Genomic DNA, 15,046 nt, shown 5'->3' on the forward strand with positions numbered 1-15,046 from the left:
TCGTATTATTCCACCTCATAGGTCCAACTGTTAAGGTCTTTTAAAAGGAGAGTGGTAAAGTATTTTGCCTTGTTATGAATGAGCACGATAGGGTGGTAGTTACATGGCTGTGATTTGCTACCACCTTTGTAGGCGGGGTGGATAGTAGAGCTCTGCCAACACTCTGGCATTGTCTCTGTGGACAATATGTGTTTGGAAGGTGAGAATAGTCTGTCCGACCAGTACATGGGGTTTGTTTTAAATAAGCACTGCAGATGCCCGTTGGTTCCAAGGTCGCCATCTCTGCTAGAGCTTTTGATTATTCTTTCTAACTGCTCATTTGACTAACTTAAACTGTGTTCAACTGGTGTACCAGTAGATGGAAGGTGCTGGACTTTCACTGTGTCCCCTTGGGCCCTGTTGGTAATTTCTGGATGATGTATGTCATTGCATTTCAGCACCACGGAAGGGCTCAGAATGGAAGTATGTCTTGTCATGGATGGGGTCTTAGTCTTACCTTGATTAAATCAGTATCACACTACCAAGGACATATATACTGCACATGGAAAGAGGATGCGGTATCAATGTTTTGTGACTGTGTAATTAGTCTTGCAAACTTTAAATCAGGCCCTTTTAGTTTAATGTGTCTGATGTAGAGCACCGCTTTCCCAGGAGATATCTGCCATTATAATAAGGTGGATGGTATGTCCACCATGTCTGTGACCAAATAATTCCTCTACAAAAGGTTAAATGAGGCCCCTAAGTTATTTTATGTCAATTCAACCATAGGGCCATGGGATTGCACATCCTTCTCCATTCAAGTGCATTAGTCACCTAGGCTATTATACTAGTATTATGCTCAGAAACGTGTACACACATATAGATCTCAACAGCAGACTGTGCATTGCCAGTGACATGCATCTCTTGGCTCCACCCTTTTTCTGAAGCTGCCATTCCTACCTCCTTCCCCTATTTGTGGGTTCTCAGAGTCTAAATCTTATTTTTCTTTTTCATGTTCAGTGCTTTAAATTCTTTATTAAAACTCCAGTTTTCCACTATGAAATGAATATGAAAAATGTTAGGAGTTTGAGGGGCTTATACATAACGGGTAACTTACACTTGAGTACATCTACACATGTACATTTAATCTTACACTCGTGGGTAACTTTACTACTTTGGGCTATTCACCATTTAGTTAAACAAAAGTGTTGACATGTGTTCCCACCCCTGACTTCAGGGGGTGGAGCCTAACTTATGAGTGTAAAGTTACTTCTTGTAACTTTTCACACATAGACAATGAGCTCTCCCACTGGGGAGGAGACCTGCCTTTAGTAAATGGAAGGTTTATTCAACTTTTAAAAACTTTATGTTTCTGTGTTAAATATTACTTTTAATAATGTTATATATTCACTTCAAATATAGAACAGAACAATATTAAAGATTTCAGCATTGCTTACTTAATTTGAAATTACTAATAAAATCATTTGGAATATATTAAGCTTAAAATAAAAATAGTTTCCTGAAATGTAATTAAAAAGATAAGCACCTAAAGGAGGAGATTGCTGTTTGTTGACTCCTGAGGCGCAAGCCGGGAGGTGTGCTGATTGAACTACTGAATTTGTTGTGTGTGTTCCCTCATGCTGTGTTGTGCTCACGGATCTTATCGTGGCGCTTCCTAAATTTTAATTGAATTTTTATTACTCACGGCCTAATCATTTCCTTGCACTCTGCTTTATTCAGGCAGTTTTAACCCCCATTCCTCCGCACCCAGGGCGGTTCTCAGCCGATTTTGGTGCTGAGTTTTCCCGGTCCCGGGCTGCGCAAATCGTCAGCGGCCATCTTGGGTGGGACACCTCACTCTCGGCGCTCTAGTCATCAGTACATAAGGAGTACTCGTGAGGCAGGCGCGAGATTGCTGTTTGTTGACTCCTGAGGCGTAAGCCGGGAGGTGTGCTGATTGAACTACTGAATTTGTTGTGTGTGTTCCCTCATGCTGTGTTGTGCTCACGGACATTATTGTGGCGCTTCCTAAATTTTAATTGAATTTTTAATACTCACGGCCTAATCATTTCCTTGCACTCTGCTTTATTCAGGCAGTTTTAACCCCCATTCCCCCACACCCTGGGCGGTTCTCAGCCGATTTTGGTGCTGAGTTTCCCCGGTCCCGGGCTGCGCAAATCAGCAGAGGCCATCTTGGGTGGGACACCTCACTCTCGGCGCTCTAGTCGTCAGTACATAAGGAGCACTCGTGAGGCAGGCGCGAGATTGCTGTTTATTGACTTGACAGGCGGAAGCCGGGAGGTGTGCTGATTGAACTTCTGAATTTGTTGTGTGTGTTCCCTCATGCTGTGTTGTGCTCACGGATCTTATCGTGGCGCTTCCTAAATTTTAATTGAATTTTTAATACTCACGGCCTAATCATTTCCTTGCACTCTGCTTTATTCAGGCAGTTTTACCCCCCATTCCCCCGCACCCTGGGCGGTTCTCAGCCGATTTTGGTGCTGAGTTTTCCCGGGCTGCGCAAATAGGCAGCGGCCATCTTGGGTGGGACACCTCACTCTCGGCGCTCTAGTCGTCAGTACATAAGGAGCACTCGTGAGGCAGGCGCGAGATTGCTGTTTATTGACTCGACAGGCGGAAGCCGGGAGGTGTGCTGATTGAACTACTGAATTTGTTGTGTGTGTTCCCTCATGCTGTGTTGTGCTCACGGATCTTATTGTGGCGCTTCCTAAATATTAATTGAATTTTTATTACTCACGGCCTAATCATTTCCTTGCACTCTGCTTTATTCAGGCAGTTTTAACCCCCATTCCCCTACACCCTGGGCGGTTCTCAGCCGATTTTGGTGCTGAGTTTCCCCGGTCCCGGGCTGCGCAAATCAGCAGCGGCCATCTTGGGTGGGACACCTCACTCTCGGCGCTCTAGTTGTCAGTACATAAGGAGCACTCGTGAGGCAGGCGCGAGATTGCTGTTTGTTGACTCCTGAGGCGGAAGCCGGGAGGTGTGCTGATTGAACTACTGAATTTGGTGTGTGTTCCCTCATGCTGTGTTGTGCTCACGGATCTTATCGTGGCGCTTCCTACATTTTAATTGAATTTTTATTACTCACGACCTAATCATTTCCTTGCACTCTGCTTTATTCAGGCAGTTTTACCCCCCATTCCCCCGCACCCTGGGCGGTTCTCAGCCGATTTTGGAGCTGAGTTTTCCAGGTCCCCGGCTGCGCAAATCGTCAGCGGCCATCTTGGGTGGGACACCTCACTCTCGGCGCTCTAGTCATCAGTGCATAAGGAGTACTCGTGAGGCAGGCGCGAGATTGCTGTTTGTTGACTCCTGAGGCGGAAGCCGGGAGGTGTGCTGATTGAACTACTGAATTTGTTGTGTGTGTTCCCTCATGCTGTGTTGTGCTCACGGATCTTATTGTGGCGCTTCCTAAATTTTAATTGAATTTTTATTACTCACGGCCTAATCATTTCCTTGCACTCTGCTTTATTCAGGCCGTTTTAACTCCCATTCCCCCACACCCTGGGCGGTTCTCAGCCGATTTTGGTGCTGAGTTTCCCCGGCCCCGGGCTGCGCAAATCGTCAGCGGCCATCATGGGTGGGACACCTCACTCTCGGCGCTCTAGTCGTCAGTACATAAGGAGCACTCGTGAGGCAGGCACGAGATTGCTGTTTGTTGACTCCTGAGGCGGAAGACGGGAGGTGTGCTGATTGAACTACTGAATTTGTTGTGTGTGTTCCCTCATGCTGTGTTGTGCTCACTGATCTTATCGTGGGGCTTCCTAAATTTTAATTGAATTTTTATTACTCATGGCCTAATCATTTCCTTGCACTTTGCTTTATTCAGGCAGTTTTAACCCCCATTCCCCCGCACCCTGGGTGGTTCTCAGCCGATTTTGGTGCTGAGTTTCCCCGGTCCCGGGCTGCGCAAATCGGCAGCGGCCATCTTGGGTGGGACACCTCACTCTCGGCGCTCTAGTCATCAGTACATAAAGATACGGCCATGACTCCGTGCAGCGGACGCTATCAGCGGACGCGCCGCATCCGCACCGGAGTCGAGCCAGAGTCCAGCCCGTCTGCGCCCGTCAGCGCCATGGAGGCGCCGGAGGCCGGGACGGCTGTACGGATAGTCAACCACGGCCAGGTTAGCTTTTCTTACGATTCACAGATGCTACTTGCACTAAAACCCCCCGGGAAGAGCTGTCACAACATGCTCACTCCGGAATTGCTTCTAGATACCCCCTTTTGTCATTGCTTTGAGAGAAATACCAATCTGCCCCCCCTGCTCCCCGCCATAAACGTTTTAGGGTAGAGAAAATGGAGCCCCTCTTGCCGACTGCTGAGGCTGGGTTCCTCATCAATTCTAGGTCCCTAGTTAAAAATAACTTTGCTTTTAGGGACTTTATCTCGGGGAGAAACACCGCGTGGTCATTTGTTACTGAGACCCGGGCCTCTGAGTGCTCTGGGCCGGAAGTTCTAAACGCCATTCCCGAGGGATTTTCCCTGGCCAGAATGGATAGGCAGGGTCGGAGAGGGGGGGGACTAGGAATACTTCACAGAACCTCGATAAAATGCCATATCGAATTTCTCTCTGTAGTGTCTTTCCAGGCCATGTACTTTGTCTTCAACCTTGCCCCTACAATCTCCTTTGCGGGCATCCTGATCTATAGGCCGCCTGGCCCTAGGTCCAGTTTTAGCCATGACCTATTGCAAGTGCTGGAACCCTACATGGATAGGCCTAATCTAACTATCCTTGGGGATTTTAATTTTCATCTGGAGGACGACACCTCCAGAGACACTACCCACCTGTTGGACTCCATGACTTCCTGTGGGTTAACACAAAGAGTGATAGGGCCTACCCACTCCGCTGGACACACCTTGGATGGTTTTTTTTCTAATGACCCTAGAATAAGGATAGGGACCCCCCTTTCTCTGTCTTGGTCAGATCATCTGGCCGTCCCTTTTGATTTTTCTATCCCCCTTCCCAACGCTGCGCTGGGAGACTCTAGCAGATGGGAATTAAAGAGAAATTTTCGGGGGATAAACAACGAAGCCCTGGCTCCTTTTCTGTCCAGTTCCATGCCCCCGTCTACTAGGGGAATCGATACCTCGGTCCTTGACCTCCACAATGCCATTTCCAAAGCCGTTGATATTCTGGCCCCGCTGAAACAGCACTATGCTGCAAGGAAACGTCCCACAGCACCCTGGTTCTCAGACACTCTTAGAGTGCTCAGGCAGGGTTGCAGAAAGCAGGAGAGGCTCTGGAGACTCCACCTTGACCCCCTTGAAAAAGACATCCACAAGAGACTGCTCAAGGAGTACAAAGCCGCGATGTTGGTAGAAAAGAAATCTTACTTCACCAAGCTCACCACCTCCCTAAGCTCCCCCCGGGAGCTATTTAAAATTGTGGATTCTCTGTGTGCCCTTCAATCTCCTGACCCTATTGAGGCCTCACAGGACCTTTGTGATTAAATTTCCATTGATCTCCATGAGAAAATTACGGACATTCACTCAGGCCTAGAAGCCCTCAATCATGACCTAGGGCCCCCCTCTGACCTGAAGACATTTTCTCCAGCTGCAACTTCCGTTACTCCGCAGGGTGGTTATTTTACCAACTTCCCCCTGCTTACCTTAGAACAATTTAATCCGTATCTGGACAACCTTATGTCAGGATCTCCTCTTGACCCTTGCCCTCTCAAAATCTTTAAGGAATGCAGGAATGTCTTACTTCCTCCCTTTCTAGAGGTGATCAATCCGGCAATCCTTGAGGGAGTCTACCCGAAGCCCTGGAAATTGGCCATTGTTAAGCCCCTTCTTAAGAAACCCACGTTAGACCCAGGCATTCTTAAGAATTTTCGCCCCATTTTCCTGCTTCCTGCCCCTGCAAAAATATTGGAAACCCATTTAAATACCCATCTGAGCGCCTTCTTAGATCACGACAGCCTACTTGACCCGTCCCAACATGGTTTCCGTAACGCCCATAGCACCGAGTCTGCCCTGACAGTTGTCACTAACAATATACGTGCTAAGGTCGACAGTGGCCCTGCTGGTCCTGCTCGACCTCACAACCGCATTTGACACTCTGTCCCCTGCCATCTTGGCTGGGCGCCTGGCGGAGATAGGAGTGGAGGGACCGGCGCTTAGCCTTTTAACATCTTTTTTGACCCAGCGCGAACAGAGGGTCAAGTTGGGCAACCACCTCTCCCCCGTCAAGCCTGTGCAGTGTGGGGTTCCTCAGGCTCGTCCCTGAGCCCCACGCTCTTCAATATATATGTAACACCGTTGGCCAGGCTTGTTAGATCCTTTGGTCTGGAAGTCGTATCTTACGATGACGACACCCAGATCATGGTCTCCATCTCACAAACCACTGACATCACTGCCCTGAATTTTAAAGCCTGCATGGAGGCAGTTGCGGAGTGGATGGTAAGAATTTACCTTAAATTAAATGGGGAGAAAACGAAGGTTATCATTTTTGGAGGAAAGCAGGGGATTTGGTCGATGGACTGGTGGCCCTCTGTTCTCGGTGCTTGCCCCACGCCCACTTTGTCAGCCCGGAAACTGGGCGTTATTTTTGACTCCTCGCTTTCCTTCGATAAGCAGATCAGCAGGACGGCCGCAACTTTCTGTGGGGTCTTGCGAATCCTGAGGATAATTGTACATTACCTGTCGATCGAAGCCCGTAAACAGGTCACGGTAGCCCTCATAGCCTCCCGTCTGGACTATTGCAATGTACTTTATTTAGGAATTACCAAACAATTTGTCCAGCGTCTCCAAACGCGGCTGCAAGGTATGTTGCTGACGCTCCAAGGCGTTCATCAGGCTCAGCCATTAGGACAAATCTGCACTGGCTTCCTATGCAAGCCAGGATTGATTTTAAGGCCTTGTGCCTCACCCACTGCACCCTTCATGGGCTTGGGGCAGAAGACATCAGTTCCCTTATATCCCTCTTTGTTCCAGGTAGGGACCTCCGCTCAGTGAACAAAAACCTTCTCGCTGTTCCCAAAATTTTGAAGCAGTAATGTAATACTTTTTGATGAGTATCAATGTTATAGAATTTTTTGTATTTAAAGAAAGTTAATAACATATTTTACCCTGAATATTTTTATATATAATTATGTTTTATTTTTAGAATTTTTTTACAAGAAATAATACCTAATTGTAATTTTAAACACTGAAATAATATGATGCATTTTAACATTAGTTCCTATGTGGGTGGGTGCATGTCACTCCCTAAACCCATCCATAATGCTCCTTGTGCACCTCCAAATTCCTTCCTTTGTCCCTCCATACTCCTCCCTTAACCCCTCAACTTTAGTAGTATATATTCTACATATAGCAACCACTGTCCGTTATCCCTCCTACATTCACTACTAAAACGTATACTTGCGTGTGCTTAGATCTCTTCAGATGGGCCGAGATATCCACACATAAAAGATTTGAGAAGCTAAGACAAAGACCTCTGCACGTAGGCATGTGAATAGTATTTTGTAGTAGTATTTTAGTACTAGTAAATGTACCACAAAACACAGTTTGTGAATAGGCCCTGTAGTGTTTACAAAGTCTCTGAAAGTATCAAGGAATGAGGATTAAGCACCAAAAGTAATTCTTCCTTTTTAAGGACACATTGCTCAGGTTGGAAATGCACCTCTGGACCAGGCTCTGCCGGCTATCACTGCCTGTGTCGGCAGGCACAGCTTACTGCCTCTTCTCATCTCAGACATCCTCAGTTATAGTGCTCACCATGCAAACAATGTGGCTCAAGATGTGAATATTTTGTAGATGTGTGACATTTATTTTATCTATCTGCAAAAAAGCACGTACCAGCCTGTTTATTAACAACGTCAGCGTTAGGTTCTTAATTGAAGACAAAATGCTATTTACTTACCATTCTAGCTCCACAAAGACTGCGAGAGCACACACAAGCTCTCTCACCTACACAATGCATTACCTGCAAATCTTGTGAACACACAGCCACGCTAATGAGAGCGCTGTGGAAGTCTGAGTGGTACATGCCCTGCCAGACATCCTCAGGTTATTTTATTTGTGAACCATATAGTCACCAAGCCACCTGATTGGTTGGTCCGGTGTCTCTCAACCATGTATAACTTATCTCCGGCTGTGCATATGGTGCTTATAAAGTTACAATGCACATTGATGTGATGTGCGGCACCTTGCCAGAAATTTGCGTAAGATGTCGTAGGATGACCTTAACGAAATGTGTTAGAGTCCACGTGTCGATGCTTTTGCATGCGCCTTGATACGTGAGAGGGTGGAGAAGGGAATGAGTCAATAGCTGCAAGGATGAATGCGTGAGGTCATGGACAGATGAGCTGGGAATTGAGCGATGGCAAGAATAATTGGCAGAGTGATTTAGTGAATACAAGGTAGTGGGTAAATGTGTGACTGAGTGAGTAAGTGAAGGGTACAAAAGTGAATGCGGCCTGCGGTGGATAAGTGCTTGAGTGAGTGCATGAATTGAGTAAAACACACACGCGCACACCTACACACACACACACACGCACACAAACACACATGCAGTTTTACTGAATAAAAAAGCAATACCTCTTGGAATGGTACAAATCAAAGAACTCAAAACAAATTAATGAAAAAGCTTGTAAATTTCATCGGTGAAACAATGTGTAATGGCAGTTAAGAATTCAGACTCAGCAGTACAGGGGCACATCATGAAGGCATTTTTGGCTGCAAACACTTGGAAATACCTCTAATCATGCATGATTTGAATTTTCAAAGGGATTCCTGGCTTTTGTAAATGGATTTACTGCCACAGATTTCTTCCAGCAGCGCATAGAAATATCCATTCATAATTCCCATTCAAGGGCTAGGATGTGGTTGCTCATAAATATGTTTAACAGCATTTCTAAACTTCAATTGATCCGTTCATACCCTGGAAATGGTCAGAAGTTTACTTCAGATTTGGATCGGAGTGATTCTCCTCCGAAGATGAAATGGGAACAGACCACTCCTAAATTTGGTGGCATGTGAGGGGAACATCTTCCTCAACATTGAATAATGTAGCTATACACATAAGGCTCTAAACTACTGTGTGTGCAATTCTGTGCTATTTATAATTCAGTACAAGGGGAATAACACTCCCAGGACCTATCATATTATTCTCAGTAGTATGCCTGGAAACCTGTGCCTGGCACAGCTTTCCAGGCGCCCGATTATGTATAGGCGCACTTTCCCTGTTTGCGCCCTGGCGCACTTTAAAACAGGTGCACTGAGCGCAAACAGAGAAAGTGCGCCCTATTACATTGAATGCACTTCCCCCAGGGCAGACAGGAACTCGGGCTGCCCCTGGTGCAGTGATTTCAAGTGAAATACTGAGCAGCTTTGAAGCAGCTGCTCCGTGTTTTACTGTGCCGGTGGCAACCCACCTGCACTCTTAAAGGGGATTAGAGATCCTATTGCAAGCGGTTGGAGTGAGTGACTGCACCCACCTGCAAGGGGATGTCTGACCCTCTTTTAGGTGGTGCACTATCAGTGCGCCTTCTGACAGCTTCTTTGCCTCTACGCACGCATCTGTAATACGGCGCGGGTGCAAAAGCAAAGGAATTTCCTCGTTTGCATGGGGCATACAATCGAGGGAGCTGCCTCTTGAAAAAGCAGTGGCGCTGTATGTGTGCCAGTGCTTTCAGTATTGACTGCGGCCCCTTCTGTAATACCAAAATGCAGTAGGCCAAACAAAGCGGGCGCAAACGCACATTGCGCCCCAGGGGCACTTTGTGTAATACGGCCCCAGATGTGCAGCTGAGAATGTTGGGGAACTGGAAAAAAATCACATATTAACACCTGCACATATGCGCACTTCTATTGGTGCATGAGTTACTACTTTTTTGACACGTTGTGCTCGATGTGCTCCTGTAGTCCTGTTTTCAAGAATATTTTTTTTATCTTTGAAGTAATTCCCCTACTGTTATATTATGTTTATTTTATTTTGGGATTTACATAGTGAAGCAGCAGATGGTTTTGTAACAAGCAAATATTATCTAAGTTGAAACAGGCCAGCAGCATCCACCATCTATGCCCGCCTTCCATGCAGACATGTTCGAAAACCCTCCTAGTCATTAACTACCATCACTCTGCTTTGTTTAGCAATCCCTTACAAAAACAGTACCCCAACTTAATACAGCATTCTTATGTATTTATAGAATAGATACTGTATGTGAGTATATGGCATTGGCATCTGACACATAACTGTAGGTGTAAGCGATAGTGGCTCCTTTCACTTGTGTTATTAATGTCACCAGGCTCGAATTGTTTGATATTTCCTGAAGAAGAATGTTTTCAGACTACCATCAAGGTTCAACACCCATATATCTCAATCATAAAATCCACATTTGAATATGTGATCAATCGTTTTCAATATATATGGTATAGGTCTCCATGGATTTATAAAAAAAATTGATCAATTTTTATTTTTATTTACTCATGGAAATATCATTTTGCCCTGCTCCAAAATGAGAAGGCTGTTCTTCCATACATCTTGATAGAATTCATATACCCAAACACATGATGGACACTCATGATTTTGATGTACTAACTATGTATTGCTCCATTAGGAAATGTTTCAGCTTTCTGCAACGACCTATAAGAATGCATTTTAGCCTTGCATTTATTCTTTCATTTTTCTTCCTATACAGGGAAATATCTGGGAGCAGATTTTGAGAATACCCTTCATCCTGGAGATGATCAACACCATCCCTTTTATCATCACAGTAAGTCAGTTACTGGTGATATCTGCTGAGAGTAAATGCCTCACTACATACCAAAATATAACGTGTATTTATGAAGCACAGGTCACCCTTAGACTTCTTGGTGCTAAAATAACAGATGTTTGGAGGTACTCAACTCAATGGTTTAATTGGAAGGATTAAAGACTGAGTGGACCCACCATGATTCAAACCTTTGACCATGAGCTCAAGCACAGATCCCTTTAAGTGGATACGTTAGTCTGCTGAGCCAACAAATCCTTCTGAGCTGGGATGGTGCAGTGAGCTAAAAAACGGTGATGGATCAAGCCCTGATCTTTGGACTGGGTAAGAGTGGTCTGCTTAATTCAGGCACTCTGTTCATCACCACCCCCTTTTCTGAATCATTTTGTCCACCATAAGCGTGGAAGGGTATACTCAGATGTGAGTCCCTTGCTCATTGCACCATCAGGATTCAAGCAAGCCGGGCCGAAGACGCCTGAAATGGCAGAAACCGGTCCCCGGAAGCTTGTTTCCTTCCCAGTACAAGAATTGGCTTGGTAGTTTGGTTTGCCCTGTTCCCATCATGCACTGGGACAGGAACAGACTAATTTGCATATAGCCAAGTTCTGAGCTGGGATGGTGCAGTGAGCTAAAAAACGGTGATGGATCAAGCCCTGATCTTTGGACTGGGTAAGAGTGGTCTGCTTAATTCAGGCACTCTGTTCATCACCACCCCCTTTTCTGAATCATTTTGTCCACCATAAGCGTGGAAGGGTATACTCAGATGTGAGTCCCTTGCTCATTGCACCATCAGGATTCAAGCAAGCCGGGCCGAAGACGCCTGAAATGGCAGAAACCGGTCCCCGGAAGCTTGTTTCCTTCCCAGTACAAGAATTGGCTTGGTAGTTTGGTTTGCCCTGTTCCCATCATGCACTGGGACAGGAACAGACTAATTTGCATATAGCCAAGTTCTGAGCTGGGATGGTGCAGTGAGCTAAAAAACGGTGATGGATCAAGCCCTGATCTTTGGACTGGGTAAGAGTGGTCTGCTTAATTCAGGCACTCTGTTCATCACCACCCCCTTTTCTGAATCATTTTGTCCACCATAAGCGTGGAAGGGTATACTCAGATGTGAGTCCCTTGCTCATTGCACCATCAGGATTCAAGCAAGCCGGGCCGAAGACGCCTGAAATGGCAGAAACCGGTCCCCGGAAGCTTGTTTCCTTCCCAGTACAAGAATTGGCTTGGTAGTTTGGTTTGCCCTGTTCCCATCATGCACTGGGACAGGAACAGACTAATTTGCATATAGCCAAGTTCTGAGCTGGGATGGTGCAGTGAGCTAAAAAACGGTGATGGATCAAGCCCTGATCTTTGGACTGGGTAAGAGTGGTCTGCTTAATTCAGGCACTCTGTTCATCACCACCACCTTTTCTGAGCCAACAAATCCAGCATATTCTTCTCACTGAAGTGAACAAAGTACCACCTTTTGGAGCATACTGAAAAAAGGGTCTGGCATTGTCTATATTTAGCTAGTGCTTCAGGATTGCAACCTTGTTGTACAAGTTTCATCAACTTTCACCATGCTTGCTTTTTGCAAAGCTTATTCTGCTTCTCTCCAAATTATGCTGGTTTCATTAGGTAAACTACAGTTAGTGTTTGTAGGCTGGATGAGAGACATTAAAAGAGGAGGAGGTATCTGTGTAAGAGTTTGGAGTGTTGGACGTCTGGGTGCAAGTTTCAATTCACAGGTGACCCGGTGAGGGATCTTGGCCAATTCACTGTACCTCCATATGGGTTTGCTCATTAACCTAATAAGGCAATTACACTAAGGCAATTACACTGCCAATCAGCTGCATCAAAAGACCAAAAGTACCACCTGCTAATTTAGAGCTGCTCATGGTATTAAGGCCCACATTTCCACATACCAATACAGAGATGTCCTTAGCAGATACAATAAATAAAAGTATCAATTAACCTGAATTATGCATGACGACTACTTTGCTGCGACTACTCATCTGATCCTCAGCCATTCATGCACATAACAGTGCACCTTTTTAATCCATCGGACTACTTTGGCAGGATGGAGTTCACATTGATCTGTGTGGAGGGTGGGTATTGTAGGGTTACAGTCACATAAGTTACAGGTGTTACTTACACCCCAGACCACCACTCCTTGAATTTCATGGCATGGTCAATTGGTTGATATCGCAACAGTAGCTGTGGTGTTTAATTGCATTCTATTCCCTTCTTATGTTTTAGGCGATCACAGCCTACACAATAGGCCTAGAATGCTTTGTATTTCAACTGTAAAATAAAACAATGATAACTAATAAAATCAGATCAACGTGTAATTTACATGTTAATGGCGAGCTAACCAAAAAAAGTGACTCTTGAAAACTGCCTTTCCAAATTGACTAGTATCAACCTGTACGTGGTGTAAAACACAAAAGACTTGAGAGTTTAAGCCTTTAGTGGGTCAGATACATTTGACAAAATAAAAGTGTGAAAATGTGCATAAAGGTATTAATCATTGAGTCTAAATTGTATTTGATCCAGAAGGCAATATGTATCCAATGCTGATTGCAAAGCGTGTGGGTCATATCCTTCATGAACGTACAAAGGTACAACAATGCATTTTATACAAGGTAATTAAAACCATTTTATGTAAGTGATTCGTGATGGAGTTTAAACAACAGCACGGTATTTAAATCTGCGTCAAATACATTATATACTTTGCAGTGGAAGCTGAGGAACTGTAACTTATTTGGAATGCAATACTGACTCAATATTACACCAAGTGAGCAGTCCATTGTAGGAGGATGGGGAGGTATATGCCAACCCTAAGAATAATAGATTTACATAAATTGGGCTACAATTTAGCATTTTAGAATGTAATAATATTGAAATTAATTGTATAAATGTATTAACAAAATACTATGATTTTCAAGATTTCCCAAAGTGGAACTGATGGAGTGCAGACCCGATTCAGTAATCAGCTTAGCCCTGCTGAAAAAGTTACTTTCTCATTATCTAGTGCAAAGAGTCCCATTTTTGGTGGAGAAGGCCACAAGGAGCGGGGAGAGTGTTTTGCTATTCGTTGAGGTCTTGGGTGGCTGTCTGGCTTGGGACACGGATTCAGGTCTGCATAATGTGGCATTCCTAATCCTGCATATGAGGATGTTGATAGAAGGTACAAACTATCGGAACAGTTAATTTGATGAGTCAGTTTGTGGGGCAGAATGAAAAGGAGACTATGAGGTATTGCCTCATTTGGAATACTTTGTCCCTAAATTAATTAAAGAAATATTGTGGTCCTCAAACTAGTCGGCTGAGAAGAAGTTCAATTTCGTTAATGAAACGCTTTGACTAGGGCTGCATTATTTCAAACATGGACAGAGAGAAAATAAAAGTATTTTGAACATGAAATAAACAAGAGACAAGAATTTTTGATAATTTGATTGGACTTTTTATTAACTTTTTCGGTACACTGCTATATTTATAAACGTACACCTATCTACATTGCAGAGTTATCCAAACGTGGCTGATACCATTTAGGGTGTGCACCAATTGTATTTTTAGGTACAATGTAGGAGCTGTTTTTCCTTGCTGCCCTTTGTAATTGTTAGAGAGAATCGCGGATAGTCGTCCTTGTACTGTGTAGAACAGGTCTGGTGCTGCATAGGTGGTCACTTACATGAAGATCTGGTCTGGAGTTCCAGATGGTCGTTGCTGGAGCTTCACATTGGTGGTCACTGCGAGCTGCCATTGCTGCGGCGCGAAGGTCAGATCTTTGCCGGTTGTCACTGGTGGGTATTGTAGCATGAAGAGTTAGGTTTACCTGACCTTTGCATTGGCAGGTTCACAGGAGGCAGAGTCTTAGTGCAATCAGACATGTTTGCTGTTGCTAAGTGCCAAAAATATCAGGATTTCTCCTTTTCTTGCAAAGGAGTGCACTCTGATGACAGCCAAGGATCCAGGACCTGGGGACATACCTCTTGGGGATCAGCAGAGAACAGTTGCAGGTCTAGAAAGGACGAGTTGTAGCAGGGCAGCTGGGCAGTTACAAGTAGGCCCCAGGAGAATGTTGTGTCCTTGTAGATTAGAACAGGAGGTAAGCTAACTGACCCTTGAAGTCACTCAAGTTAGCCTGGGATGAAGGGAGAAGGTTCCGATTTCTCTCTCAGAGAGCAGGGCAGGCCTCAAGCAGCTAGGTAGTCCTCTGGGAAACAAGGCAAGAATCAGACAGCAGGGCAGTCCTCATTGAACAAGCAATGTCCACAGGTCCTGGAGTGTAATGAAGAGGTGGTTCAGGAGGCCCAATATTTATACCTGTGCCAGCCTTTGAAGTG

The 15,046-nt window shown here is 45.0% G+C and overlaps 1 protein-coding gene across 1 annotated transcript in view; it reads left to right on the forward strand.

Annotated features, from left to right (window-relative positions):
* Window positions 1-15,046, forward strand: part of KCNT2 (potassium sodium-activated channel subfamily T member 2) — a 1,660,679-nt gene that overhangs the window by 458,485 nt on the left and 1,187,148 nt on the right. Inside the window, exon 10 of the mRNA XM_078650345.1 lies at window positions 10,647-10,721. Within this exon, the coding sequence (XP_078506471.1) occupies window positions 10,647-10,721 (75 nt within the window). The remainder of the gene's footprint in view (window positions 1-10,646; window positions 10,722-15,046) is intronic.

The sequence above is a fragment of the Lissotriton helveticus genome, chromosome 1_1, assembly GCF_964261635.1.
Source record: "Lissotriton helveticus chromosome 1_1, aLisHel1.1, whole genome shotgun sequence".
Taxonomy (NCBI): domain Eukaryota; kingdom Metazoa; phylum Chordata; class Amphibia; order Caudata; family Salamandridae; genus Lissotriton; species Lissotriton helveticus.